This window comes from Lissotriton vulgaris, chromosome 5 (assembly GCF_964263255.1).
Source record: "Lissotriton vulgaris chromosome 5, aLisVul1.2, whole genome shotgun sequence".
NCBI lineage: Eukaryota > Metazoa > Chordata > Amphibia > Caudata > Salamandridae > Lissotriton > Lissotriton vulgaris.
The window spans coordinates 1687911523-1687938312 of NC_141693.1; the positions used below are offsets into that span (position 1 = coordinate 1687911523).

Consider the following 26790-nt stretch of genomic DNA (forward strand, 5'->3'; position numbering starts at 1 on the left):
TATTAACCCGACCATTGTCTGTACTCTGATTGGGTTGGGGTATGCTATTGCCTTTTCTGTGTCTACTGTAGCCCCCAGGTATTGCTGGATCTGGTTTGGTTGCAGGTGTGATTTTTTGTAGTTCACCGTAAACCCTAGGTGGTGCAGCAATTGAATTGTCTTCTGTGTGTTGTGAAGACATTCTTCCTTTGATTTGGCCTTTATTAGCCAATCGTCCAAGTATGGGAAGACATGTATTTGTTGTCTTCTTAGGTGTGCTGCCCACACAGCTAGGCATTTTGTGAAAACTCTCGGTGCTGTTGTGACACCGAACGGAAGGACCTTGAACTGGTAGTGTTGTCCGTCTAACACAAACCTTAGGTATTTTCTGTGGGCTTTGTGAATTGGGATATGAAAGTAAGCGTCTTTTAGATCCAGTGTAGAAAGAAAGTCCCCTTTCTTCAGTAAAGGGAGTACTTGTTGGAGCGTGACCATGTGGAAGTGTTCCGAATTTATGTAAGCATTGAGAGGTCTGAGGTCTAATATTGGTCGTAGGGACCCGTCCTTTTTGGGGATCAGGAAGTATAGAGAGTATACTCCTGTTCCTTGTTGATCCTTTGGGACCTTCTCTATTGCATGCTTTTGTAGAAGTGCTAGCACTTCTTCTCTTAACAATGTCAGATGATCCTGACTCATTGGACGCTGTTTGGGAGGGATGTTTGGTGGGGTAGCTGTGAGTTCTAGGCAATAACCATGTTGGATAATTTGTCTCACCCACTTGTCTGACGTGATGTTTTCCCAGACAGGTAGGAACTGTGATAGACGTCCCCCGACCGGTGTTATGTGGTCTGGGGGGAGTTCTATGAAGTCACTGTTTTGGTGTTGAGGCGTTGCGGTTGTTATTATTTCCGCGGCCTCTACCCTTATTGTTGTTACCTCTGTAACTACCTCTTGAATTACCTCTGGGTGATGTGGATTGCTGATTTGTTCCTGTGTTTTTTGAGCCCCCTCTATAGGTGGATCTACGAAAGGAACCTCTGTGCGTTGGCTGTTGCAATGCTCCCATTGACTTAGCCGTTTCCGTATCTTTCTTCATCTTTTCTAATGTCTCGTCTGTACTTGAACCAAACAATGTCTTCTGATCAAATGGTTTGTTCAGTAGGGCTGTTTGTACTTCTTGTTTGAATCCTGAGATTCTAAGCCATGCGTGCCTTCTTAGCATGACACTAGTGTTAATAGACCTTGCTGCAGTGTCTGCTGCGTCTAATGCACACTTAATGGAAGTATTGGTTATTATTTTACCTTCCTGTATTAATTGGTCTGCCTTCTTCTGATGTTCTTTTGGAAGGTGTGTGAGAAGTTTTTCTAACTCATCGTAATGTGCCCTGTCATAACGTGCGAGTAGTGCTTGTGTATTGGCTATACGCCAGCTATTCGCTGCCTGTGATGCTACTCTTTTGCCTGATGCATCTATTAACTTCGACTCTTTATCTGGTGGAGGAGCCTCTCCTGTAGATAATGAGTTTGCTCTTTTACGAGCGTTTGAGACCACCAGCGAATCTAGAGGTACATGCCCTCTAATAAATATTGGGTCCTTTGGAGCCGCTTTGTATTTTTTATCGATTCTTGGGTTTAACACCCTGGCTCTCACTGGGTTTTCGAATATTTCCTCTGTGTGAGTGAGAAGACCCTTCAGCATAGGAAGAGTACCTGATGTTCTCTGTGCACTAGGTAGAGTCTCTAACAAGAAATCCTCTATCTGAGGTTCTGTGTGCATATCTAGTTTGTGATATTTTGCTGCCCTATTAATGAGCTGCACAAAACCTGTGTTATCATCAGGTGGTGAAGGCTTTGAGGGATATAGCTCTGGGTCGTTGTCCTCATCTGACCCTACATCGTAATTTTCCCATGGATCTTCCTCATCTGGGATAGATTCGTCATCCCCTTGAGGTTCTCCCTCCCCTATATCACTGTCTACATCTGACTGAGGTGTAGCTGGTCTTGGTGTGGAGGGTGTAGGAATATGTGGCCTATTGTGAGGAATAGGAGAAGAGGGTGTGTCTCTAGGACGAGGAGAAGCAGGAGGAGTTATGTTCGTCCCCATTGTTCTCTTTTTTGAAGGAAGAGGTTTATCTTCTGACTGTTCACTCTTTCTCTTCTTCGTGACCACTTTCCCAGTTTGTGGGTCAATAAACAAGATCTTTTGTTTGGGATCTGTTTGTTGCTCTTGAATCGGTACCGAGGGTCCTGGTTCCGAGAGCTGTTTTTGTTTTCGATCTTCAGATCTTGCTGTTTTCGACACCGAATGTCTGCTCGATTCCGACTTTTTGGGTATCGAGTGTCTTTTGGGCGATAAATCATATTTCTTTTTCGACATGGAATGTTTCGATACCGAGCTCTCCTTTGTATGTAGCCTCGGTGCCGAAGTCGATGTCGCCCTTTTCTCGGATCCGACATGGTGGGATTCCGAGTGCTTCGGTTTCAGTTTCGGTTTCGTTGCCGGGCCCGAGGGCGGGGCGTCGGAAACTTTTTTCAGCGGTTTGACCGGGCCCGAGGGCGGGGTCGTTACCGCACGGGGTCGGTTTTTCGGTAAGGGGACGTCGTCACTCACGGTTTGTTGCTCGAAGAGTTCTTCAACCTCCGACTGGTCCCCTTCCGACCCCGACTGGTCCTCTTCTTCCTCGATTTGTTCGTCTCCGAACAGCTCCGGGATTGCCTCCGCCTGCATTCTGGAAGCCTCGTGTCTTCGAGCTCGACGATTTCTAATCGTTAGCTTGGAGGAGAATGCTGCGCAGGCTTCGCAGTCCCTGGATTCGTGTTCAGGCGATAGACAGAGGTTGCACACCTCGTGTAGGTCCTTGTGTGGGAACTTAGCACCACACGATGGACATTTCTTGAATGGAGTCCTTTCCATGGACTCCGGGCTTGACTGCGTCGAGAAAGGTCTCCTGTTCTTCGACGTAGATCCAAGTTTTTCTCTTCTATTTTGAATTTGTAACGCGTCGGAATGGAAAAGAACGCGTTCGATAATAATACCGTCTAATTGGAAAGGGAATACGCGCCGAAAAATCACTTTCTTCTGAAGTTGATCTGGAGCGTCTCGATCTTCATCCGAACCCGATGGCGGAAAAAAACAATCTAAGGATGGAGCCGATGCCCATGCGCACTACCAACTAAGGGAGGAGTCACCAAGATACAAAAGACTCTCCAAGAGAAAAACAAAGTGCAATCATCCGAGCCCAACACCAGATGGCGATCTATTCATAATGTACCATCTGCAGCCCATATGCCTCGAACATGAATTTTCACTTTGTCTCTTAAAGTGTCTGTATGTATTTTTATTCCTTGTATTTCCACCTTCTTCTCCTGCCTCATCTTTATGGCGGAGGTGAGTGGGTTCACTAGTGAATCCAGAAAGATCTTCAAGCTGCAAAACTACACCGACAGGTAAGAAACTATTCGCTTTGCAGCGGGAATCTTTCTGGATTCACTATGCTGTGCATACACTTTGTAGCGGTTTGTTATGTTTGTGGCGGCTGGGTGGAAGATGAGATTGTTGAATATATGTTGAAGCACTTTTTGTCCTACCTGTGCTTCCTTGTTCATTTGTATATCCACGCAGTAGTGCTTAGTGAACGTGTGCAATGAAGCCCATGTTGCCGCCAGGCATATGTCTCGAATGGGTGTGTTAGCCAGGAAGGCTATTGTTGCTCCATTTTTCCTGGTAGAGTGGGCTTGTGCCCCCTCTGTTAGTTCTTGACCTGCCTGTTTGTGGCAGACTTGTATTGTTTGTGCGATCCATCGTGCGATGGTGGCCTTAGTTACTGGTCTATCCAGGAAACTGCTTGCGGAGGACACAAAGAACTGTTTTGTTTTCCTGTACTCTTTAGTTCTTTCCATGTATTGAATTACTGCCCTTCTAGCGTCCAGAGTGTGCAGTGCCCTCTCTTCGCTTGTGGATGGTTTCTGAAAGAAGCTTGGTATTTGTATTGTCTGGTTCATGTGAAACCTTGACACCACCTTTGGCATAAAGTGTTGGTCCGTTCTCATCACCACCCTGTCATTGTGTATTTGGATGTAAGGTTCTTGTAGCGTTAGTGCTTGCAGTTTGCTTACCCTGTGTAGCGAGGTGATTGCCACTAGAAAGGCTGTCTTCATTGTGAGCATTTGTAGTGAGGCCTTATGGATGGGTTCAAAAGGCGCCTTCATAAGTTCTGTTAGGACTAAATTAAGGTTCCATGCCGGTGGCGGCATCCTCTTTGGTGGTGCGATCCTTTTAGCCCCTTCCAGGAATCTTTTCACTACTTGTGATGTAAAGAAGCTCTTTCCTGTCTCTCCTCTTGTTTAGGCTACTATCGCTGCTAGGTGAACACTCAGCGAGGTAGAACTTAGATTAGATTTTAGCAGGTGTGTTAAATATTTTAGCACCGTTGATTCCTTTGTCATCTTTTTGTGTAGTTTTATCTTGATGCACCATTGTGTGAATCTTTTGATAGTGCTGGTGCACAGCCTACGTATTTAAGGTGAATATTAAATTCAGTTTTGAACTGGTTCAAGGTGCTTCTGATGGGAAACGCCCTCCGTCAGTGGTGTCCTATGTCAGTATATGGACGTGCTTCCAATGGATCATTGGTTACATCCCCTTCAGGCACTCATATGGTGGTTCCTTTAAATAAGGACTCCAATTCTATTCATGTTATGGTTTCATCCACTTTCATTCTTTATTGTTAACAATTATTTCATTGCATCATTTTCTTTTTCTTTTATTCCTTCATTTTTCTATTCAACATAGACATCATATTTTTCTTATGAGCTCCAATGCATTTCGGGCATTTGGTGCCCTTCGTCAGGGAGCGAACACTATTAAAGATGAAAAGCAACCACAATCAAAATCAGGTATACATTACAATGGGTACCAGATTATAAAACAATGACTTCAAACCATGCAGGGCTTTGTGGGATGTGTGTGCTTATCAGTGCTCGTGTGGGGGTGAAGGAGTAGTTTCTGTCCTGTAACTCCAGTTCTGTAGTAGGGGTATCTCTGTTATAGTCATAATCTAGTGAATAGTCCCGCCCATGTGCGTGGACCCCGGCAATCAAAAATAATCTCTTAAATTGTCAAATCATGCAGAAACTGCAAAGACACTTAAGAGAGAATTTAAAGACAAATAATGCAGCCTAGATCCACAGGCTACACTGTCCAGTACTTCAACTAGAAATTCCACCAAACAACACCACACACAACACAGCCTGCCCAGTTTCTACCATAGAGAAACTTGCCTCTACCAGTAAAAGACTCTGGAATGATAGAGAGGAAGGCATGGACAGACAAGCCCCATAGGCTCCCATTATGTGGCTTAAATAGAATACTGTGCCTTTAAGAGAACTTTCCAGAAGTTTCTCGCAGTATCCCAGAATGCACAGCAGGTCCCTTTTACTTTCAGTTCTTTTTGAAGCGTAGCACGCCAGACCTGTAGCATTCCTTACATGAATAATTATCTCCACCGGGGAGGAGGGCGGGCGCTTATGACTATAACAGAGATACCCCTACTACAGAACTGGAGTTACAGGACAGAAACTACTCATTCTGTAGCAAGCCCATCCCCACACCAAAGCGGCGGTGGAGAAAAGAAATTAACACCACTATTGTGCGAACAAATTCCGCAGCGAAGCCTGTCCAACCTGAGCATCTGCCCTGGCATCAGTGTCCAGACAGTAATGCTTAGCAAAGGTATGAACCGACTTCCAAGTGGCCGCCTTGCAGATCTCTGCAATCGGAACAATACGGAGCAAAGCTGTCGTGGCAGCTTTTCCCCTGGTGGAATGAGCCTTAGGTTTACCCCCTAAGGTCTTATTAGCTTTTTGGTAACACAACTGTATGCAGGACACAATCCACCTAGAGATGGACTGCTTAGAGGTAGCAAGACCTGTCCTGACCGATCCATAATTGACAAATAATTGGTCTGACCTACGAATATCTTTGGTTTTATCCAGATAAAATTTCAACACCCTCCTAACATCCAGGGAATGTAGAGACCCTTCCGCTGGAGATGAAGGATTCCGAAAAAACGTAGGCAACGTTATGGTCTGGTTGACATGAAAATCAGAAATAACCTTGGGAAGAAATTTAGGGTGAGTACGCATAACAACCTTAGCAGCATGAAATACAGTATAAGGTTCTTGGCAACACAACGCCTGAATTTCACTCAACCTGCGGGCCGATGTAATGGCCACGAGGAAACGCCGCCTTCCAGGACAGGTGCTGCAACGAAGCCTTATGAATAGGTTCAAAAGGCTCCTTCATCAATCTGGACAGCACCACATTCAATTCCCATGAAGGCGAAGGAAGCCTGACAGGAGGGAACACTTTCTTCAAGCCTTCCAAAAAATCTTTGATCACAGGGATCTGGAAGAAAGAAGTCTGTGAAGGGCATTTCCTGTAGGCAGTCAATGCAGCAAGATGAACCTTAATGGAATGAACATTAAGGCCAGGCTGCGCCAAATGTAGAAGGCAAGGAAGGATGACGTCTTCCTTGCACGTCGTCGGGTCATAGTTCTTAGATTGGCACCAGATACAGAACCTCTTCCACTTGTAAGCATAGGAAGTCCTAGTGGAAGGCCTCTTAGACCCCTTCAGTATGTCCATGCAATCCTCGGGCAGATTTAGATGGCCATATTGCACTATCTCAGGAACCATGCTGCCAAACTCAAAGACGAGAGGTTGGGGTGCAACAACTGCCCTCGAACTTCGTGAGAAGGTCCGGCCTGCACGGCAGCCGAATGTGAGGAAGGAGAGACCGGTGAAGCAGGTCCATGAATGGGTGGAAAAGCGTACAGAAAGCTGTTCGACCAGTTGATCCATAACGCATTCCCCAGCGTCCCCTGCTGGTAGTACCTGGAGGCGAAGTCTCTGCATTTGCTGTTTTCGGCGGTGGCAAACAAATCTACGTCTGGAGTCCCCCACCTTGCGAAGACTTCTCCTAGTACTTCGTTGTTTATGACCCATTCGTGGTTTTCCTGAATCAGTCTGCTCAGTGCGTCCGCCTGAACATTCTGCACACCTGGCAGATGGGTAGCCGTTATCGTCAGTCCTCTGGCCAGAAGCCAGTGCCAGATCTCCTGCGCCTCCTGTGACAGAGTGCGTGATCTCGAACCCCCCTGCTTGTTGAGGTAATACATCGTGGTCGTATTGTCCGTCTGTACAAGCAGAGAGTTGGTCTGGAAGGACGGAGGAAAGGCCTTCAGTGCCAAGTGAACAGCTCTGAGTTCCAGGAAATTGATGTGATACGTGGCCTCCATCGGGGACCACGTTCCTTGAATCTGTAGGTTTCCGGAGTGCGCTCCCCAGCCGTGGAGAGACGCATCCATCACGATAGTCTGCGTGGGAATGTCCTTGTGGAAGGGAACCCCTGTGAGGAGATTCTCCGCTGAACACCACCACTTCAGAGACGGAAGAGCATGCAGAGACAGTCGTATCTTGTCGTCCAAAGATCCTTTTCTCTGATCCCACTGGTCTTCCAAGCACTCCTGCAGCGGTCTCATGTGCAGCCATGCGTGTGGCGTCAGGAAGATACAAGAGGCCATCGATCCCAGTAGAGAAGACACCGTCCTCACTGTTGTAGATGGAGTGGTCATAAGAGCCTGAGCCTTCCGAAGGAGTGATAATCGTCGCTCTTCCGAAGGAGACACGCTTGCTGACAGCGTATTGATGGAGGCTCCCAAGTACTGTATGCATTGGACCGGAGTCGGGACAGACTTGGACATGTTGATGTGCAACCCCAGCTTGTTCAGGAGAACGCACGTCTTCTGGAAGTGTGCTCGAGCTTCCGAGAAGGAGGATGCCTTGATCAACCAATCGTCCAGGTACGGGTAGACAAACACCTTGTTCTTCCTCAGATGTGCTTCTACCACCGCCATTCACTTCGAGAACGTTCTCGGCGCAGACTTTAGTCCGAATGGGAGTACTGTGTATTGATAATGATTGGCGCCGACTTGGAACCGCAGGAACTTCCTATGTTTGTGTGCAATGGGCACATGGAAGTACGCATCCTGTAGGTCTATAGCACATAGCCAGTCTCCCTGTTGCAACTGAGGATAAATTTGATGCAACGACAGCATGCAAAACTTTTCCCTGCGAATCCATCTGTTTGCCTGTCGCAAGTCCAGAATGGGCCTGAACTCGTTCTTGTCCTTCGTGCGAACCAGGAAGAACCGGGAGTACAGACCTCTTCCTCTCTGAGACAGAGGTACGTCTTCTATCGCCCTTTTCCTTAACAGGATATCTGCCTCCGCCTGAAGCTCGGGCAGCTGAAACTGCGAGCTGACCGGTGGAATTGCTGGAGGCGGGCTGGTGAAGCGAAGACTGTATCCATTGCAAACAATATTCAGCACCCACTTGTCCTGAGTAATTTTTCTCCACTCTGCCAGACAAAATTGAATGCTTCCCCCTACCGGAGTGGGTAACAGATCCGGGGGAAGTAAGTGCTCAGGGCCTAGACCCGGCCGGGCCTTTGGTTGCTGGTGCCGACTGTTGGCCGCCTCTGCCCTTCGGGCGTTTCTGAAACGGCTTACGGAACTGTTGATGTTGCTGCGACTGTCCTGAGGCTTGGCTAAGTCCCCTGCCCTGCCCACCGAACCGCCGTTGGACTGGGCGGTACGATTTCTTCGCTTCTTTGGGCTTCTCTAGACCCACAGCCGTGAGTGTTTCAGCCTCTGCCTTCATGCGGGCCATTTCGTCATCCGCATGTTTCCCAAATAGGGTTTCGCCAGAGAATGGAAGGTTGGCCACCCTTTGCTGTGCGTACGGTTTCAGTGACGTAAAGCGGAGCCAGGCGTGACGTCGCTGGTTAATCCCATGGCAAAAGCCATGTGCCGCTAAGAGGGATGAATCTGCTGCAGCGCTGATAATTTGATTCGCTACCAGCATCCCTTCGTTCAGCACTTCCTGGAAGTCTTCCCGCTTCTCGCGAGGCAAGTGTTCCGCAAACTGCTGGAGGGAGTCCCAGAGGGCGCGGTCGTAGCGCCCCAGCAAAGCCGTGGCACTCGCAGCCTTCATAGAGGTCACCAATGTTCCACACACTTTCCTTCCAGCTGAATCCATCCATCTAGACTCTTTGTCAGGGGGAACCGTGGATGACGGGGTGGTGGCATGTTTGCAGGCCGCCGTCACAATCACAGAATCCGGAGGAGGTTCCACCCTTAGAAAAGCCGGGTCCGAATCGGGAGCCCAGTATTTTTTCTGCAATCTCGATGGGGCTGCCTTAGGCACCGCAGGGGTGAGGAAAAGGTCCATGGCCAGTTCTTCCAGGCCCGGCACCAGAGGTAGCAGTGGACGAGACAGGTGTTTCTGGTGCAGTGTCTCGAAAATGACTGATGTCTTAGGCGTTGGCACCTTCAAGGATATGCCCAATTTGGCAGCGCCTCTCAAAAGGACATCATGGAACGCCACCAGGTCATCAACCGGCGACACCCTCGTGTCCGGCGATCCCGACAAAGTTGGGGAGTAGTCCCTGAGGACCTCGTGCGAGAGCGAGATCTGTGCCTCCTATGGCGGTGTCTCGACCGCGAGGACGACCTGTGGCACGATCGCTCCTTCCTCCTGGAGCGAGAGTGTGATCTCCCGGCACGTGGATGCTCCGCAGGTTTCCGTGGGGGCGTCTTCCGCGGTTCCTCCTGGGGCCTTGGTCTAGGAGTCCCCTTAGGTGGTGTAGGAAGAAGAGGTAATGACGCCGACCTTGGCGGAGGGACAGGGGGTATCTCCGACCGAGGGGCAGGCCCATGCGGTGGAAGCGGTGGTAGTGGTTGTCCTGGTGGAAGTGGAGGGTTGGTGGGAGGGTCCTCCTTAGGTACAGGAGGAGGGGGCGACTTAGGCCGAGGTGGTGTATATACCACCGAGTACACCGAGCCCGGTGACTTCTTCGGGGAAGGGGACTGCGACCCAGCCCCTTCAGCAGGAGATCGCTTTCTCTTGCGCCCTCCACTAGATCCAGCCTGACTTCTGGCGCCAGAACTCCTCCTGCGCCGTTTAGGAGAGTTGGAGCGACTCCTAGACGCCTATCTCTTCCTTCTCGACGCTGAACGTCGCTTTTCCGGCGTCGAACGTCGCCTCCGCGACTCTGGCGTCGAACGCCGCCTCCGCGAAGTCGACCTCTTCTTCCTCGACGTCGAACGCCGCCTCCGCGAAGTCGACCTCCTCCTCCTCGACGCCAAACGCCGCCTGCGCGAGGTCGACCGTTCCATTCTCGATGACGAGCGTAGACTCCTCCTTCTCGAAATCTTCGACGCCGATCGTCGTCTCGACGGCGAGCGCCGACGATGAAGATGAAGAAGCAGTCGACGGTGGTCTCGACGGCGGCCTATCCAGGCCCTTCGACGTCGAATCCTCACGCCGTCTCGACCAGGAGCCCCGGGGAGATGGGGAACACACCGTCGTCATCCCTCTCGATGTCGTCGTCGATGCAATCGACGCCAACGGAGACCGGGACCGTTTGCTGGTCTTCCTGCCTCTGGGGAGCCCCCCAGAGGTCTCAGCGGAGGCAGAGGGAGCCTTACCGATCTGCCGAGACCCACCTGCAGCCTGCAGTCGACTGTCCTCCAGGCCTTGAAGCCTAATCTTCAGCCTTTCCCTCAAAGTTCTTGCAGAAAGGTTCTTGCAGATGTCACACTCTTCAGGGACATGTGCTTCAGGAAGGCAGATGATGCAGACCTCGTGTGGATCAGTCTTGGCCTTCTTCCTCCCACAAATAGGGCATTAGTCGAAAAGAGCAGGCATTTTAGAGCCCTAAAATACCTGAACAAACACACAGGAGTGAAGGGAAAGCACCAAGACAAAAGCTGAAACACTTTTAAATCACAAAGTGCACAAAAAATCCAAGAAACCCTTGAAAAAGGGGAGAACTCAATGCCAGGGTCCTGTTAGCAGGAGCCGGAAAAAAGAATTGAAAGTAAAAGGGACCTGCTGTACATTCTGGGACACTGGGAGAAAGTTCTGGAAAGTTCTCTTAAAGGCACAGTATCCTATTTAAGCCACATAATGGCAGCCTATGGGGCTTGTCTGTCCATGCCTTCCTCTCTATCATTCCAGAGTCTTTTACTGGTAGAGGCAAGTTTCTCTATGGTAGAAATTGGGCAGGCTGTGTTGTGTGTGTTCTTTGGTGGAATTTCTAGTTGAAGTACTGGACAGTGTAGCCTGTGGATATAGGCTGCATTATTGGTCTTTAAATTCTCTCTTAAGTGTCTTTGCAGTTTCTGCATGATTTGACAGCTTAAGAGATTATTTTTGATTGCCGGGGTCCACGCACATGGGCGGGACTATTCACTAGATTATGACTATAACAGAGATCCCCTACTACAGAAGAGATAGCTCGTGAAGTTGGGTGATCGTGCTCAATAGTGTGACAATGTGGAGTAAAAATAACTAATGCGCGACTTACATGTTGGCTGAAATCCATGTGGCTAACAATTGCTGTGCAGAAAAAACATGAAAACTCCGTCAACCAACGTTCAATTATATACCGAGACTTGGCTCAAATGTTAAAGCGTGAAAAGTAGAGAGGTAGCTCCTAGAAGGGCTACTTCTGTGTCACATGACAAAGACTCAGAATTAAACACTGAGTGTTTAATTCTGAGTCCGTGTCATGTGACACGGAAGTAGCCCTGCTGCCGACAACGTTTACTCTTTTATATTCAGTCTTATCACATGGAGGCGCAAGAAGACGTCCCAGATGAAACCATGCATTAATTCGCCGTACAAAGCAGACGGTTAGTAAACGAGCACCGCTCTACTTTTCACGCTTTAACATTTGAGCCAAGTCTCGGTATATAATTGAGCAGGGTCTGTAAGAGGAAGCAGGCTTTCGGTTTTTCTTTCTCCAGTTTCACTCCATAAGCTGTTGCCGCATTCCTGATGACCATGTTGTAGATCCCAATGTCATCTGGCGGCGATGGCCTCAAAGGATACGTCTCCACAACCTCTTCTGGGCTTTTGGCTTCAAGGTCCTTCCAATCCAGGTCCTGCGCCACCGAGGATGCCGAGTCCAACTTGTCATAGTATAGGCCCTCTTCCTCTTGGTGTTCTTGAGGCTCGGGAGTTTTCAGCAGCTCTTCGGCGTCAAACTCCTCTTCGTCCTCGACTTCGACGATCGTTGTCGCTGGCTTCGACAGAATGTTGAACCTTTATCCATTCATCGAACTCTCTTTTCCTTTGAAGGATGTTATCCATTTCGGCCTCGAGCCTTCTCTTCTTTCTTTCCATCTCGGCGGCCTGTTCAGCGTCGAGTGTTTCAGATGATCTCTTCGATGTAGACGTCAATTTCGAAGTAGCCTTCGGGTCCTTTTCCTTCGGCGTCGAGCGCTCCTTTTCAGGGACGTGCTTCGCCGACCTAAGCTTTTCTTGTGTTTTTGCCGTCTGGGAGTCCTTTTCGAAGGATCCACTGGGCTGTTTGTCCCTAGATGCAGCTGCGGCCTCGAAATTTTCGGTGCCAGCGCTCCTTTCGTGGACTTAGACTCTGTTTTTTGAGAGTCTGACTCAGGCTTTCAAGAGTCTGTTGGGGTTTTAGGTGTCAACGTCTCTCCTACCTCTTTTGTAGTTTTCTTATCGGTCTCTACGACTGTGATGTCATCTGGTCCCTCGGCGATGTTGTGCTCTTCGTCACTGGAGAGGCCCAAGTCATGAAGCGAAGGAGGTTGGCCTTTTCCTTGCATGCTGTGGTTGGCTATCCTCTGCCTCTCTCTAATCCGGAGAGTCTTCGGGGTGAAGACAGAGCACGCGTTGCAATCCTTGCTGTCGTGGTCGAATGACAGACAGAGGTTGCCATCCGGGTGCTGGTCATTCTGCGCGTATTTGTGGTGGCAATTGTGGCAGAATTTGAACAGAGTCCTGTCCATTCCTGCGCTCAGGGCCCCCCGTGTGCGCATTCTCCATTGGACGTCGAATTTTTCAATGTTCTCCTCTTCCTTCGTCGTCCCGGCTCAGTGGTCTTGCTCCTGGATGTATTCTCCAATCTTTTTCGGTAGATTTCAGTTTTTTCCTTCTTCATTTCTCCAAAAACTCTGGAACCTCTCGGTGACGATCCAGACCCAACGGCAGAAAAAAGAATCTGAAGATGGCACCCAAATGTGGGAGCTTTCGCAGGAAGCGTGTCGACGATACAGGAAGTACACCAGAAGGTGGGACGTCGATGCCCACCTAGGCTACACACAAAAAAAAAGAAGAAAAGGCTTCGATTCCGGACCCAACCACTAGACCGCGGATTAATGCACAGCATAGTGAATCCAGAAAGATTCACGCTGCAAAACTCTTAAAATGTGCATCAATCACAGGATCAATCAAATTTTTTTACTAGCTGCCAGTCAGGAAGTGTACCCAGTTCAAGGCCTTATGTTTGGTCTTCAAGGCGCTGCAGGGAACAGGACCTGAATTTTCAAAACACTTCAGTTGGTACTCACCAAAAAGAGCACTCTGATGCTAAATTAGTGATAATGCCCCGGACGAAAAAAGCTAACGGGAGTGGCAGAAGTTTTATTGCCAATGTATCTAAGGCTTGGAACATGCTCCCACTTTATCTGAGACACATGACCAACTTGATGGCCTTTAGGAAGGCCTTAAAAACGTGGCTCTTCACAAATTAGGTCGCATAATACACAATCAGTGCTCCACCGGTCTTCACATCAGGTCCAGGACACCTTTGGGTAACAGCAGCGCTTTACAAATGCAATTAACATTAACATTAACAGGCCATAGAGACTCTAAGCAACAAAGCGCCCAGCCCTGTGTTTATAAAATCTTCAGCTCCCACGTCTTCCCAGAAAACGAGTGAGGTGATGGCCCACAGGAGTCCATGTCATGTTCTAAAGCCCGTGTAAACATTCTCCTACCTTTTGCAAGTTTTGGCTCAGGAAGTCCAACTCAGCTTGGTTATGAACGGACACAAGATCAGCATGAAACCAGGTACAGATGCGCTGGGCTTGGGGCCAGGTAGAATGATGCTCAAAAAACTCATATTCAGCATCCTGGTACTTCACCCACTCCATGCTGCCTGTGGAGAACACAAAGGTTTTACTGACATGCAGCAGTTCAGTGGTCACTTTGCACTGGAACTCGACCTTTATTAGGCAGACCATTCCCCCACTAACGGCAAGTATCAACTCTGGCTCAAAGTACAGCTGTCTCTTCCTGTCTAGGCTGAATGATAGTAAGGTGGACACATCAATTCGATATAGTTCAATATATTTATTACAACTTAATTTCCATTCTCTGCAGAGTCAAAGACAAATAATAATTAAGATGATTCCAATGCATGTATATGTGAAACACTATGTGGATCTACATACATTTCGTACATATTAAAAATATTAACAAATATAACTGACAACAAGAGAGTGCTAACTTTTGAACACACTTAAAAACCAAAGCTAGCTCAAAGTGCTCTGGTTCCGGGGACACAATGACCTGACTATGAATCATATTCGGCAAGTTATCCAAATACACAGATAAAAAGAAAGAAGTTTGTTTTCAGATAACCAGTTGAAATGTTAAGCAGAGTGGCAACTATATTATTGACCACAAAGCCAGACAGCAACCCTAGTTATTGACCAGGCACAAGCTCCAATCAGGTGCGCAACAGCACAGTAAGTAACATTAACTAGAATAATTGGCTGGACCAAGGTAAATATATAGAATTATAGATACGTAACAGTGAATTATGGGGAGATTTTTCACAGAGTAGTTCAGAGTGACATCAGAAAGACAACATGAGCAAAGCTTGAGTAGTCTCTGGCATCCCTCAAAATTCAGAGGTAAAAACATCACGGAAATTCACTTTTTACCCATCTATAATTTGATGTCATGTATTGTCCCCAAAGTCACCTACCTCGGTTTTCATCTGCAATGCAGGGGCAGGAGAGTAATGGGGGTCCATACGTAATATGGCCTCTGTTATTTATCCCTGTCCCAAAGATAAACAAGCATTTGCAATGCACTAGGTCTCGCGTTATTAAAGTTTGAGGTATTGGCATTGCTAATAATAATGCAACACCAATAGCTCAAACATTCAGTAATGCGAGACCTATTGCATTGCAAATGCTTTTTTTGAATGATTTGGATATATCATAATTGTACGCCGGAGATCTTATGTAGACAGTCTGAAAGCGTGGCCTGGATACAGCCCTCTTAAAGCTGCGGTGGGCACCTCTAATCCAAAGGCAGGGTCACCGACACCTCCTGGACTAACATTGCTTTGAAACTTTCACTTCTGTCTGAATACTGTGAAGACAGTACCCTAGAATATGATCAGATCTTTTGTTTGCTAATGGTGGACCCCATTGTCCTAACCGTGTACTTCAACGTTTAAGTGATCTGTACTTCTTCGGAGAACCTGCTGGGTGCGCTCTATCCTCCCTCGTGACCGAGTGCCACTGCTGCGCTATAAAGCGCCTTCTGTCATGGGAACCGTCGCTCACACTCTATTCCCAGCAGCCCCATCAATCACGCACTTCCGCCTGGAAATATAAATTTCTGCCCGAGCTTGATACTGATGGAGAGGAAGAAAAGGGGTAGGGTTTATTACCAGAGCCGAACCCTCATGACCCAACATCCAACATTAAATCCTCTTCGAGGCGCTATGAAACACAGCAAACCTGCAGATATTAAATAACACTTGCGTACAGGAAGTTGCATTAGGCAGAATGAGCATCACGACTTAAGGGGTACACATTTTGAAACAATTTCTTCAACCCCGAGAACGCAGAATCGTCCGGCTGACCCCTAGACCCACCTACAGACATCAAGAGCACCATTGTTCAGGTTCTGTGTTTTCTCTTACTTAGTACCCCATCAATCCGCATTTCTCTCCCTTTCCACTGCCCCTTAAGCCCCTCTCATGCGCCCTACTTGCTGTATTATATATTTAAACATTATATGCACACACGACTGTTGGAAAATATGAACCCCTCTACCCCTACCCCCCTCTAAATCTTACTGACCAATCTATACCACTGCCCAGCGCCCCCAGCCTCCATCAGCTACAAACATACCACACATGCACTGAACAATGGGCCTGTGTACCCACTGAGGAGCTATGCAGGCGATGTGCCACTGCCCTCTGGCCTCACCCACTGCGACTCACAGGTGACACCGACTGCACAACTCCGCACAACTAAACCACACTACGGTCTGCGGTGCAACTGCTTGGAAAGTCAAGCCACAAACCAGGGGCAGAGGCTTACAGACCAAGAGATTTTATCAGCTAAAGAGAGTGAAGGAGAACTTACAGACTAACAGACCTCGTCTTCTTAGGAGAGGGAAGGAGGTCTTACAAGCAAACAAAACTCATCAGCCGAGGAAATTAGTATTTACAGACTACCAGGAATCATCAGCTTTTAGGAATCGTACAGATTGATCAACAGAACAGCGCCATCTGCAGGAGAAGGAAATTAGGACTTCCAGAGCAACAGCACTAATCACCTCAGGTGGGACTTAATAGAACTCATCAGCGCAGGACAAGGAAGGAGGAATTAAAGGCAAACAGGACTCATCGGCTGAGCTAGGGAGGAAGGAGAAGACGGGCAGCCTCATCGTTTCAGTGCAGGAGAGGGACTGGCTGGGCTTTGCAGAGCAGCGGCACTCACCGCATACCTGTGGAGAGGGGCTCAATGGGGGTGAATGCACCACATCAGCACAGAACAGCGAGAGGTGGAGGGAGTTTAGACGGGCCAATGACGCTCGTCAGCACAGCTGGGGTGGGCACAACGGCACCGATCAGATGTGGTCCGCACAGCTGGGCTGGCTCTAGGGAGTGAAGAGCGGCAGAGCTCACAGCCCAGCTCCGGAGAGGAGAGGAGGCTGCGCGAGGCCACAGGGTTCCACCCAGAGGCGCTATTGGGGGTTCCCAAGATAGGTTCCTGACCAAACCGAGCTCCTGGGGCCAGGGGGTCATTACAGAACATTTTGGGTAAAGTGGCTGCAGGCCACCTCCCCTGGAGGGCAGGGTACCCAACCAAGTCTATTTTGGCAAGAGAGTGGGGTTACTGTGCAGGGCATCTTAGGGGGGGGTGGGGCACCAAACACAGCATGTACTGGAAAGGGGTGGAGGTACGAAACAGGGCACCCCCGCAGTGCGAGGCACCAAACAGGCACCTGTGGAGGGCAGTCGTATATTGGAAAAAGGGTGAGGGCACCAAACGGAGCATTACTAGTGCACAGGGGACCACCGGGGCAGAGCCACTGGTGCAACGGAAGCGTGGGCACCAGTCCAAGCCGCTGAGTGGGGACAGAATACAGAGTCTGTGCGGTACCAGACAGAGTCGCTGTTTGTCGGGGGTAGTGTGGGCAATCCTCTCTGGGGGCAGGCAGAGTGCCTCACTGCCTCCAGTGTGGGCACAGTGTCTGCCTCCGTTCTCTAAGGGCATCTTGTCATTTTGTGGGCGGATAAAAGGAGGAGTCGCCTTTAAGAAGTAAAGAACCCCAGGGTGCGATAACAGTGAGTCCAGTGCAGGCTGGTATCACAATGATGCCGAACACGGCTACCGCACACACCCCAAGCACAGCACAAACTAGTGTTCACATCGTGGTAAAGCAACGCCCAATCAAAGGAATCTTCACAAATAGACGACGGGCGTTGTTGGGCGCTTATTCAACTCTAGCCCCAGACAAATGCTCCCCCATTTCAGAAGCAACAATCTACACTCCCTTCTTACAGGACTGATGACACCAAGCTAAAGCAGCGTGCACCGGCACAACACACAATAGCATACCATGCTATTCCCTAAATCCTTAGAGCGCTACGAAATCACCCAGCTAGCTGAGGTGAAACCAGGCAGTAAGTTACTGTTTTTCACTTGGATTGCACAATAAATCTGTAATGTGTACCTGTGGTACATGACAGTGCATTCTGTGCAATTACTACATGGATGTTTACGAAGTTTGAGTCAATGTCATATGTGCTGCACGTTTGTATGACTTTCCGTCTGCTGTACATTTTGTTCATATATGTGACAGTGTGTGATATATACATATATATGTGGGTGATGGTGAATGCGTGAGGCCTGTTTTTGGAGTATGCAAGATGCGATTATCTGTGTGTGTGTGTAGCTGAGCATCTGTGACGCGCACCTGTGTGTGTTTTGCGTCTGCATCTTGATTGCAGATGTCTGTAGAGTCTGTGTGTGTGTGTTAGTTGCGTGAATGTGTGTGTGATGTCCCTGTCTGTGTGGCACACCCGACATTCAACACACACCGCCCTGAGCTTCCTCACACTGACAAAAGATTACACATGCATGTCGTCTGCACCGGTACAATCAATGCGTGCTTCGGAGTGTGTGCAGTCCCGCCAATAGCCCCGGCAGCTCACACGCACAGCCCCTCGAGCCGACGCACGCCGCCCTCGCGCTCTGAGTTCACTTACCGCCCTGTGCCGCCCGCATGGAGGCTCTGGCCGGCAGCACTGGAATTGCTCCCCCGACTTCGCAGTGCGTCTGCGCCTCTGACAGCCGCTCCGTCTGAGGCAAGCTGCATGCCAAGACATTCCCGGCACAAACATGCCCTCCGCAGAGCACTGTGACTGCTGCAAGGGCAGTGCTGAAGACAACTAGTCTGAGGAAGCTCCGTCCTGTCTCCACTGAGGGGCAGGCCGACCTGTGCTCCGGGGGACCCCTGGCTGTATCCGTGCCACGTGCCTCAAAAGGGGCAGTAGGTGAAAAGGCAAAACAAAACAGTGGTGCGTGCGGTTAGCAGCAGTGCAGCTGCTAAAAAGAGGAAGACCCCAACTGATTTGGCCCCAGCACTACCGGCCTGTCGACCCTCGAACCTGCTCCTGTTAAACGCCGGCATCTCCAGTGGTCAGCAACTTCAAAACCCTCGGAGGACCTGACTGCCTTGTGACTCTGACTACCTGGGTCTCCCACGAGCAGTGGTACTGCTCAAAGCAAGTAACAAGCCCTGGCATCAGCCCGGAAACGCGAACCCTGCACCCGCCAAGCCTGGTCTGTGCCGGAGTGAATCAAGACCCCGAGGACGTCCCCGGCGATTCTGACCTGGAATCCAGTGCCCAAGGACCCTCCTCGATGACCTCGACCACGCCTGCAGCCTCAGGACAAAGGATCCCTCCGACCGTGACCAGCAGGGGGTAAGATTTCCCGACCTCAGAAGACACCCCTGCACCCGGCCCCCCACGGCTCCCTGTGCCCAACTCCTGGGTGCCTGCCTATCCTCCAAGATCCCAACTTACCCCTCGAAGTGTTGGTCACTCCAGAAGATCCACCGTCCCCGAGCCTGCAGCCTTTGTTCCCTTTTCAAAAACCTCATTGAATAACATTGAGCGCCCGACGGCTCAAATGCACCCTGCACCCGCCGCCCTAATGTCCTTGGGAGTGCAACCTTTGTCCTATCCTACTTCTCCATTTGCCCTGAGCAAGTGACCAGGAGCCCAGCTCCCACAGCCGCGCGGCCTGCTAGCCAGCAGCCACCAACTGAAGGCCCCCTGCCTCTCATTGGATAACATTGGGCCTATCTACCTCTGCACCGGCTGCCCCTGTGCCGCTGAGGGTGTACCAACTGTACTTACCTGACCCTGGGAGATCCCTGAATCTATGCCCAGAACCACAACTTCACCAGTCGAGTACTTACCAGGAAACCGGTAACTCACTTACCTGCCATTGAATAACATTGACTGGTTTGACTCGAAAAATCTTGTACGTTTCTACTGTTGAAAACGTAAAATATTCATATAAAATCAGCCGAATTCCGAATTCTGAAATACTCACCTGTGATCAGGAGAGGGGCCAGTACTGTACCATGTAGCCCAGTACTGAACCGCAAAAGTAATCCCTAGCGGGTTTACTAGTAACTTGTATTTTCTCCATAGGAATCCATTGTCTGCTTTTCTATGAAATTTCTTCGAAGTGTCTACTTTTGAAAACTAGAAATATTCTTTAAAAATCATACGAAATACTGAAACTTAATTACTTACCTGCTTTAAGTTGAGACCCCAGTGCTGGCCCCAGGAGCCCAGTACTGGATTACAAAAGTAACAAGATTGTACTTTACCTGCAACCTGAATTACGAGATACTCAGGCCTTTCAGGGCAAGCTAAGAACCTTTTGGATGAATCATGGTCTCCCGGAACGAGGAGAAGATATACCAGTGCTTGGAAAAGATGGTGTGGTTGGTGCATGGAACGGAATTTGGATCCCGTGGAAGCACCTGTAGTGGATGTTGCTAATTTTTTAGCGGACCTTTTTAACTCAAACCTTTGTTATAGAACAGTCAACTGCTATAGGTCGGCAATTTCTGCAGGTCACTCCTTACTGAACGACTTTTCTATTGGTACCGATCCTTTGATTCGTAGAGTAATGAAAGGTATAAGACTTAAACGTCCTCCAAGGCCCAAATATAGTTCCTTGTGGAATGTTAATGTTATTTTTAATCTTTTTTCATCTTGGCCGGACAATTGTTTCCTTACAAGAAAACAATTGTCGATTAAACTAGCTACCTTACTTTGTTTAATCTCCTTCAGGAGAGTATCTGATGTTAAGGCTTTACAAAATTGGAACAGGTTTTACTCTCCTGATGGAGTATTATTCGAGATTTGGAAAAGAACCAAGACCATGTCTGAAAACATATTTTACCCTTATTTTTTAGATTCTCCAAAACTGTGTGTTGTAAATTGCATGAAAGCATATGATCAGAAAATGAGTATTTTTAGACCTTCTAATGAAAATCAATTGTTAATTTCTTTTATCAAACCTTATAAGGCGGTCTCTTCCGCGACAATTGCCAGGTGGGTAAGAACTGTCATGTTTGAAGCTGGAGTAGATTTATCGAAATTCGGCGCACACTCCTCTCGTGGCGCTATGGCAAGCAAGGTATTCTGGGGTGGGGGATCCCTTTCTGATATCCTGAAAGCAGCAGATTGGTCTAATGCATCAACTTTTGTTAAATTTTACCTTAAACCTGTCGAACATGTGAGTAATGTTGCTTTAAGAAGCTTTGAACTTGCATAATGTAGCCTCCGGTCTTGTAATGAAATGTCGATTCTCCAATTAGCATGCAGAGAGAATCTTGATTTCATTAAAGACAACGGAGGCTGACATTATCCCTCCCACCACTCCCTGGTGGATGTTTTACTTACTATATTCTTAAAATTTGTTTAATATGTCTTTGCATTTGATATTTCTTCCTTCCGGAACAATTGTTATTCCTTGTGTTTTTTCCTTTTCAGATTCGACTTCTTTATGAACCTTTTAAGTGGACGTTGGAAGATTTTGAGTCTCAAGTCCTTTCCTTCGCAGCTCTAAGAGGATGTTTACTGGTTGCTAGGACACTTGTCTATGTCCTGTAGAATGTTTTATTTATGATGTAATGGTTACACTTTAAAGGGCTGCATATCTTGAGCAGCAATAAAAGTTATTGCATAATGTCAGCCTCCGTTGTCTTTAATGAAATCAAGATTCTCTCTGCATGCTAATTGGAGAATCGACATTTTCTCCCATTGGATATCATTGCCAGGTTTCTGTTGAAAAGTTTCAAAGTGTGAACTTTTAAATTAGCTTTTTATTCCTGAAAAATCACTACAATACCAAAAACGTTTTTGCTAAACTGTTTTCAGCTTAAACCCCAGGACTGAACCTAGGAGCCAGTCCTGGAATTACCAAAGTAATCTACAAAGTAATGAACTGTGGTTATATAAGGAAATACATTGACCTCAATGCTAAATTGTGTGTAGAATTGTGTTGCCTCCTGCAACACCTGTACCTATTGTATTTACAAAGTTAATTGCCTTTCTGCAAAGTACTCATCTGAGACCTCTCATATGGAGAACAGTTCATTTTGATACCGCTTGGTTCTAGAAATAAAACAACTATATCTCTTTAGAGGAGTACTTGTATTTTTCTTTTGATCCATGATGCTTGGGACCATTGGGAGGAACTGGGTTTTATTTTGTGATGGTATCAGTGTCTCCAGTAAGAAACAGGATTGAGCCTTTTCTTTGTCCAGTTGTGCTCCATACCGTTCAGCTTCTTTTTTGACCAGCTGATTGTACATAGTTACATCATCTGGAGGCAATGGCACCAATGGATAGGTGTCGATGGTTTCTTCGAAGGAATCTGCCTTGAGATCCTGCCACTGGTCTTCAACGCCTTCTGATCCTTTAACGTCCTGGTATAGGCTCTAACCTTCTGTCTCTTCTTCTTATAACAGTTCCTGGTCCTCTTCCTCCTGAGACACAGGTGTTTGGGGGGGATTCTAATTCCCCAGAATCCTTTTCCTCTCTCTTTCCTTCAAACAAAGGTTTTGATGGAATCCTAAAAGCCTGTAAAGAGGGTTGAATTCCTTATTCATTTGAAAGATAGTTGTAATTTCAGCTAATAGTCTCCTTTTCTTGCACTCAACTTCGAGGGCACATTCCTCGGTGTAAGGGGTAGATGTTGTTCTCTTTTTTCTATGTCGAAAAATCGACTGCTCTTGGAATAGCTGCCGTCTTCTCTTCGCCTCAACATCGATCGTCTTTTGACATTGATTTTTTTTCAGCAGTTTTTCCACCTGTAGTATCTTTTGTATGGGACTAGAGGGAATATTGATGACTTGTCTTTGGCTCGGTCGGCGAGATTTTCAGTGCCGAGGCACACTTATATTTTTAGGAGTCCGTTTTTGACTCACCACCATTATCTTTTTGGAGTTTTGGAGAGTTCAAATTTCCAATATGGGAAGCGAAATTCCCATTAACGTTCTTTACAATGAGAACAGTAATTCAACTCACTAGATATTCCAAAATCTTACTGGAAATTTAGAATGTTGCTTTTGATTCATCAGCAATTTATATTTTATATTTAACTGAAGATTTATAGAGCACAAACCTGGAGAAGGGGCATTTTATTTATTTTGAAAGTTTTATATAGCGCGAACAAGATCTTTTCAGATATCAGAGCGCTTTACAAAGAGAGGGTACATGATCATAGCCAAAACAGGTAAGTCGGTAGAGCTAACAGTACAAATAGGTGTAAGGCAATAAAACAAATAATACAAATAAGTCAGTGCAGACAATAAAACCAAATAATACAAATAAGCAGAGAGGCCGAACAGGTAGAGGGGATCTGTGCAGATTCTTTAAGAGTCCGAAGTGGTAGTTCAGGTGTATTTAGCCATGAGGATAGCTTTTACTTCTTTCTTAAAACGAATAGTGGAGGAGATGAGCCTGATTTCAGGAGGGAGTGAGTTCCAGATTCTGGGTGCCATTCCTGAGAAGGAGCGTTTATAAGTTTTTTCCTTCCGGAATCTCCTAGGCTTCAGCAGAAGATTGTTTGTGCCTCTGGTGTTTCTAGAGCCGCCAGAGATTGTAAGCTTCTGAGTGAGGTAGCCGGGGGAGTTAAGGTGAACCGCCTTGTGTGTCATGCAAGCAATTTTCAGGTGTATTCTGTCTTCAAAAGGAAGCCAGTTTAGGGATTTCAGGTCAGGGGAGATATGAGAGTGCTTTTTTGACCCCGTGATGAGTCTCGCTGCAGCGTTTAGGGAAGCTCTTAGGGGTGCCGTAGTGGTAAGGGGGAGACCGCAGAGTGCGATGCTGCCATATTCTATTCGAGGGATGACTAGTGCTTGTACTGCAGTTCGGAAGTCTTTAGCTGGGAGGAAGGGCTTGAGTTTCCTCAAGGTATTGATTTGGAAGTTTGCTCCCTTAGTTGCCTTGCTGATATGTTGCTGCATGTTGAGATTAGTGTCAAGTGTTATGCCTAGAGATTTAGCTGAGTCCACAATGGTGGGTTGGACATTGAGTGCGGTTAGGTGTTTAAGCCAAGTTTGGGTGGTAGAGATCTTTGCTGGAGGTACGATCAAAAGGAACTCTGTTTTCAGAGCATTGAGTTTGAGGTGATTATCGGCAAGCCAGGATTGGGTGCTTCTGATCGTTGAGTTCAGGAGTAGAATGTCTTTGGGGGATTGTAGTTTGAGATAGAGTTGGGTGTCGTCGGCGTACATGTGAAAGAGAACATTGGATGCTTGTAGTAGCGTGGTGAGAGGTTCCATAACTAGGTTGAACAGAGTCGGGGATAGAGAGGATCCTTGGGGGACGCCTAGCGATACAGGTATTGGCGAGGACATCATGTTGTTGCTCTTGAATTTCTGCGATCTGTTGTGTAGGAAGGACGTGAACCATTTGAGAACAGTTCCAGATATACCCATTCTTGTGTTTAGAAGTTCGAGTAGCTTCTCATGTTTTACGGTGTTGAATGCTGAAGAGGGATCAAGCAGGATGAGGAGGCAGGTGTCGTTTTGGTCTAGGATTTGAAGTGCGTCGTCAATTATGTGAGTCATAGCAGTTTCTGTGCTGTGCCCAGCTCGGAAGCCTGATTGATGAGGGTTGAGTAGCTCAAACTGATCAATGCGTTTAGTCAATTGTAGCTGTGCGCATTTTTCCAGCAGTTTAGCAAGAGTGGGAATATTGTTAATGGGGCGGTAGTTGTTCAGATCAGATGGGTCAGCTGTAGGTTTTTTAAGTAAGGGTGTGACTTGTCCAACTTTGAGGGAGTCAGGTATGATTCCTTGTTGCAGTGAGCTGTTGATAATTTTAGTCCAGAGTGGGAGAATCAAAGGGGTAAAGCCTTTTACCGCGGCAGCTGGAAGGGGGTCTGAGAGGTGATTGGATGGTTTCAAGGTGCTGAGTAGTTTGCAGATTTCTTCTTCGGAGTAGGTGTCAAAGGATGACCATGAAGCATTGTTTTTTGGTTCAGTTGATGTTGCGCAGTGGGGTCTGGGGTAGAGGCTTGCATCAATGAGGAGATCGCTCTTTATGTTATCAGTTTTTTGGATAAAGAAGGCGGAGAAGTCTTCACAGGAGGGTGCTTCGCGCACCGTGCTAGGTGATTGGGGTTGCTCCTTGTGTTCTGATTAGCTCAAACAGTTTCCTCGGACGTTTTTTTGCTTGGTCGAGCTGAGGCTGAAGAACTCTGATTTTGAGCGTTTAATTTTCCTGAAATAGGCGTTTCTTTTTTTCTTCAGGGTTTTTAAGTGCAGTGCAGAGGGAGCTGATCTCCAGGTGCGCTCTGCCATTTGCACGTCTCGTCTATCCTCATTGAGACTCCCGTCGTACCATGGATTGGAGATTTTGGTGGAGACTCTTTTTAGCTGCATCGGTGCTGCCTCATTAATTATTGAGGTCATAGTATTGAGATAGTGGTCAGTTAAGGATTGAACGTCCGTCGTGCCGTTAGGTGGGAGTAGGAGTTTGCAGCTGTTAGGAGGCAGAGAGCTTGGGTTGAGTTTTTTCAGGTCTCTTTTCCAGACTTTGGGCTTGGAGGGTTGAGCCGGTTAGTTTTAACTTTTTCATTGATGAAGAAGGTGACAATATGATGGTCTGACCAGTCACAGGGTAGGATGGACTCGAGTTGGGTATGGTCCTCTTTGGAAATGATAAGGTCGAGGATTGCACCTTTCTCGTGGGTCGGGCCGTTGCATATTTGGGTGAGGTCGTGGGCATTGAGGAAGTTTTTAAGACTATTTACCACCGCGTCTTTGCGGTCGTTCCAGTGTAGGTTGAAGTCACCAAGGTATATTTGGGTGAGCTGCCGTCCAGAATTGGATGAGATCATATCCATGATTTGTTGGGAAAAGGTAGGGTTGTCCCTAGGTGGGTGGTAAATGCCGTGCAGAGAGCATATCGATTTGCCCTCATTGAGAATGTCGAAGCAGATGTATTCGCAGGATGTACGGGATGGTAGGTATGCGGGGTTGACTCTCCGAACAGAGAGGTTGTTCCTGTAAATGCATGCAATTCCACCGCCTAATTTGCCGGACCTGTCAAGTCTAATGATGTGGTAGTTGGGAGGAACCAAAATATCCATTATAGGTGACGACGATTCAGTTAGCCAGGTTTCAGTCAAAATGATTAGGTCAAGGTCCAAAGAGAGGATGAGATCAGCGATGGCGGCGGAATGTTTCGAGGCCGATCTGCAGTTGAGGAGAGTGCATTTGAGGCGGGGTGTGTTGAGGGTGGTAGAGGGTTCTAGAGATAGAGGAACTTTTCTAAGGTTATTAGGGATGGAGATTCTGCTGTTAAGAGTAGGGGGTCTAAGGGGATTTGCGTGTATGGTGGGTATGGTAAGGTGTGCGGTGGATGTGTGGGGGGCTGTGTCGTAGGATCGGAGGAAAGTGCGTGTGTCGAGGTCTGACAGCGGGTTGCAGGGGCGATGAGGACGGTTGTTGTGATTCGGGACCGGGATTGAAGTCCAGTGTGGGGAGTGTTGGGTGGAAGAGTCCACCGGAAGGGAGGGGGTCCTGTTTGGAGGAGAGGTAGAGGTGGGTGAGGGGTTGCAGGGGCGGCGAGTGCGGCTGTAGTGCTTGCGGACAGTGGTTGAAGTCTGGTGTGGGGAGTGTTGAGTGAGAGAGTGGGCATGTTTGGGGGAGAGGTGGAGGTGGGTGAGAGTGGTATGTGGTGTGTGGAGAGTAGTTCTTTGATGTTGTGCACGTCTTCCTTGACCTGGATGAGTGTGGCCATAATCTTATCCAAAATGGGGTATGCGATGGAGGTGGGAGCGGAGATCAGAGGTGCATGACTGCCCAATGAATCGTCAAGCATGTGGGGGAGTAGGCTGGTATTCGTGCAGGGCTCCGTAGTGTCAGTGTCAGTGTACGGGAAGGAGTTAGGGAGGAGAGAGATTTTGGGCGGGAGGGGTGTGGATGATGTAGAGAGGGGGTTGGTGGTGAGGGAGAGGGCAGTGGTGTAGGGCGGAGAGAGCAGGGTGGAGGATGGGTGTATGTTAGTGGTGGTGGTGGTGGTGCCGCAAGGGTAGTGGGGGCTGAGAATGGGGGGGGGGGAAATGGGATTG

At 48.0% G+C, this 26790-nt stretch overlaps 1 protein-coding gene across 1 annotated transcript in view; it reads right to left on the reverse strand.

Annotated features, from left to right (window-relative positions):
• The window catches only part of MRC2 (mannose receptor C-type 2), a 531676-nt gene that overhangs the window by 128246 nt on the left and 376640 nt on the right, over window positions 1–26790 (reverse strand). The window contains 1 exon segment of the mRNA XM_086923828.1: window positions 13855–14015. Within this exon segment, the coding sequence (XP_086779954.1) occupies window positions 13855–14015 (161 nt within the window).